Here is a 1,453-nt window from a genome sequence, read left to right as displayed (position 1 = left end):
TTTTTGTATTTTTAGTAGAGACGGGGTTTCACCATGTTGACCAGGATGGTCTCGATCTCTTGACCTCGTGATCCACCCGCCTCGGCCTCCCAAAGTGCTGGGATTACAGGCTTGAGCCACTGTGCCCGGCCATTTTTTTGTATTTTTAATATTTTTTTGTATTTTTGTATTTTTAGTATTTCACCATCTTGGCCAGGCTAGTCTTGAACTCCTGATCTCATGATCCACCCACCTTGGCCTTGCAAAGTGCTGGGATTACAGGCATGAGCCACTGTGCCCACCCCTAATTTTTTATTTTTTTTGAGACTGAGTCTTGCTTTGCTGCCCAGGCTAGAATGCAATGGCATGATCTGGGCTCACTGCAACCTCCACCTCCTGTGTTCAAGCAATTTTCCTGCTTTAGCCTCCTGAGTAGCTGGAATTACAGGTGCATGCCATCACGCCCAGCTAATTTTTGTATTTTTAGTAGAGACAGGGTTTCACCATGTTGGCCCGGCTGGTCTTGAACTCCTTACCTCAAGTGATCCCTCTGGCTTGGCCTCCCAAAGTGCTGGGATTACAGGCATAAGCCACCATGCCTGGCCAGCTTTTATAGTTTTTCACAGCATTATAAAAATGAAATATGGGTAATTACTAAAATATGTAGCCTAACTCCCTCTAACCAAACAACCACTGGTTAAAATGTATTTATTTCTTCCAGTATTTTTATTCTGTGATATAGCAGGGATTTTCTTTCTTTCGGTTATTGGTGTGGAGTTACCCAAACATTATACTGAGTTAGTATAACATTTTGACTTGTACAACTTGGCATTTTGTATCTTGATTTGAAATTTAGTATTATATTAAAACTAGAAGCTTTGTTTATGGTTCTCCCTTCTACTTAGTATCTTGCATCCTCCAAATAAAGAGAAAATGAGAAAAAGAGCAAGAGAGTGCTTTTCAGATACCTTATCAGCAGGGGTCAGTTTGGTCCAAGGTTTGTCGGCTCGCCGGTCATAATCTTGAGCATCTGTTACCTCTACATATTCATTAAACCTCAGAATCTTCCTGGCAAGGAGTTCAGCCACAGTTGGCCTTTGACTGAGCTGAAGGAAATGGAGCCTCTTAGTTCACTAAGCCAAGAATTAGGCATCAATCATGCATTCAAATTGCCTCTAACCCAGTGCTTCAACCTTCACTGGAATCACCTGGGGGAGGAGCTTTAAACACTACTGATACCCGGAGATTTTGGTTATCAGGTGGTTTTTTTTTTGAGACAGGGTCTTGCCTTGTTGCCTAGGCTGGAGTGCAGTGGCACCAGCCACCACACCCAGCTAATTTTTTTTTTTTTTTTGAGATGGAGTTTCGCTCTTGTTACCCAGGCTGGAGCGCAATGGCGCGATCTCGGCTCACCACAGCCTCCGTCTCCTGGGTTCAGGCAATTCTCCTGCCTCAGCTTCCTGAGTAGCTGGGA

The 1,453-nt window shown here is 43.8% G+C and overlaps 1 protein-coding gene across 5 annotated transcripts in view; it reads right to left on the bottom strand.

Annotated features, from left to right (window-relative positions):
- Positions 1–715: 715 nt before the first annotated feature.
- Positions 716–1,453, bottom strand: part of PHACTR4 (phosphatase and actin regulator 4) — a 125,715-nt gene continuing 124,977 nt past the window's right edge. For all 5 annotated transcript variants that reach the window (XM_017534751.2, XM_017534750.2, XM_017534753.2 and 2 more), the window contains one exon: positions 716–1,085. In XM_017534751.2, coding sequence (XP_017390240.1) covers positions 849–1,085 — 237 coding nt within the window. In that variant the 3' untranslated portion in view covers positions 716–848. The remainder of the gene's footprint in view (positions 1,086–1,453) is intronic.

This window comes from Cebus imitator, unplaced genomic scaffold (assembly GCF_001604975.1).
Source record: "Cebus imitator isolate Cc_AM_T3 unplaced genomic scaffold, Cebus_imitator-1.0 Scaffold87, whole genome shotgun sequence".
NCBI classification, from domain to species: Eukaryota; Metazoa; Chordata; class Mammalia; order Primates; family Cebidae; genus Cebus; species Cebus imitator.
Note: the sequence above shows the minus strand (reverse complement) of the source record. Positions and strands in the feature narration are given on the sequence as shown.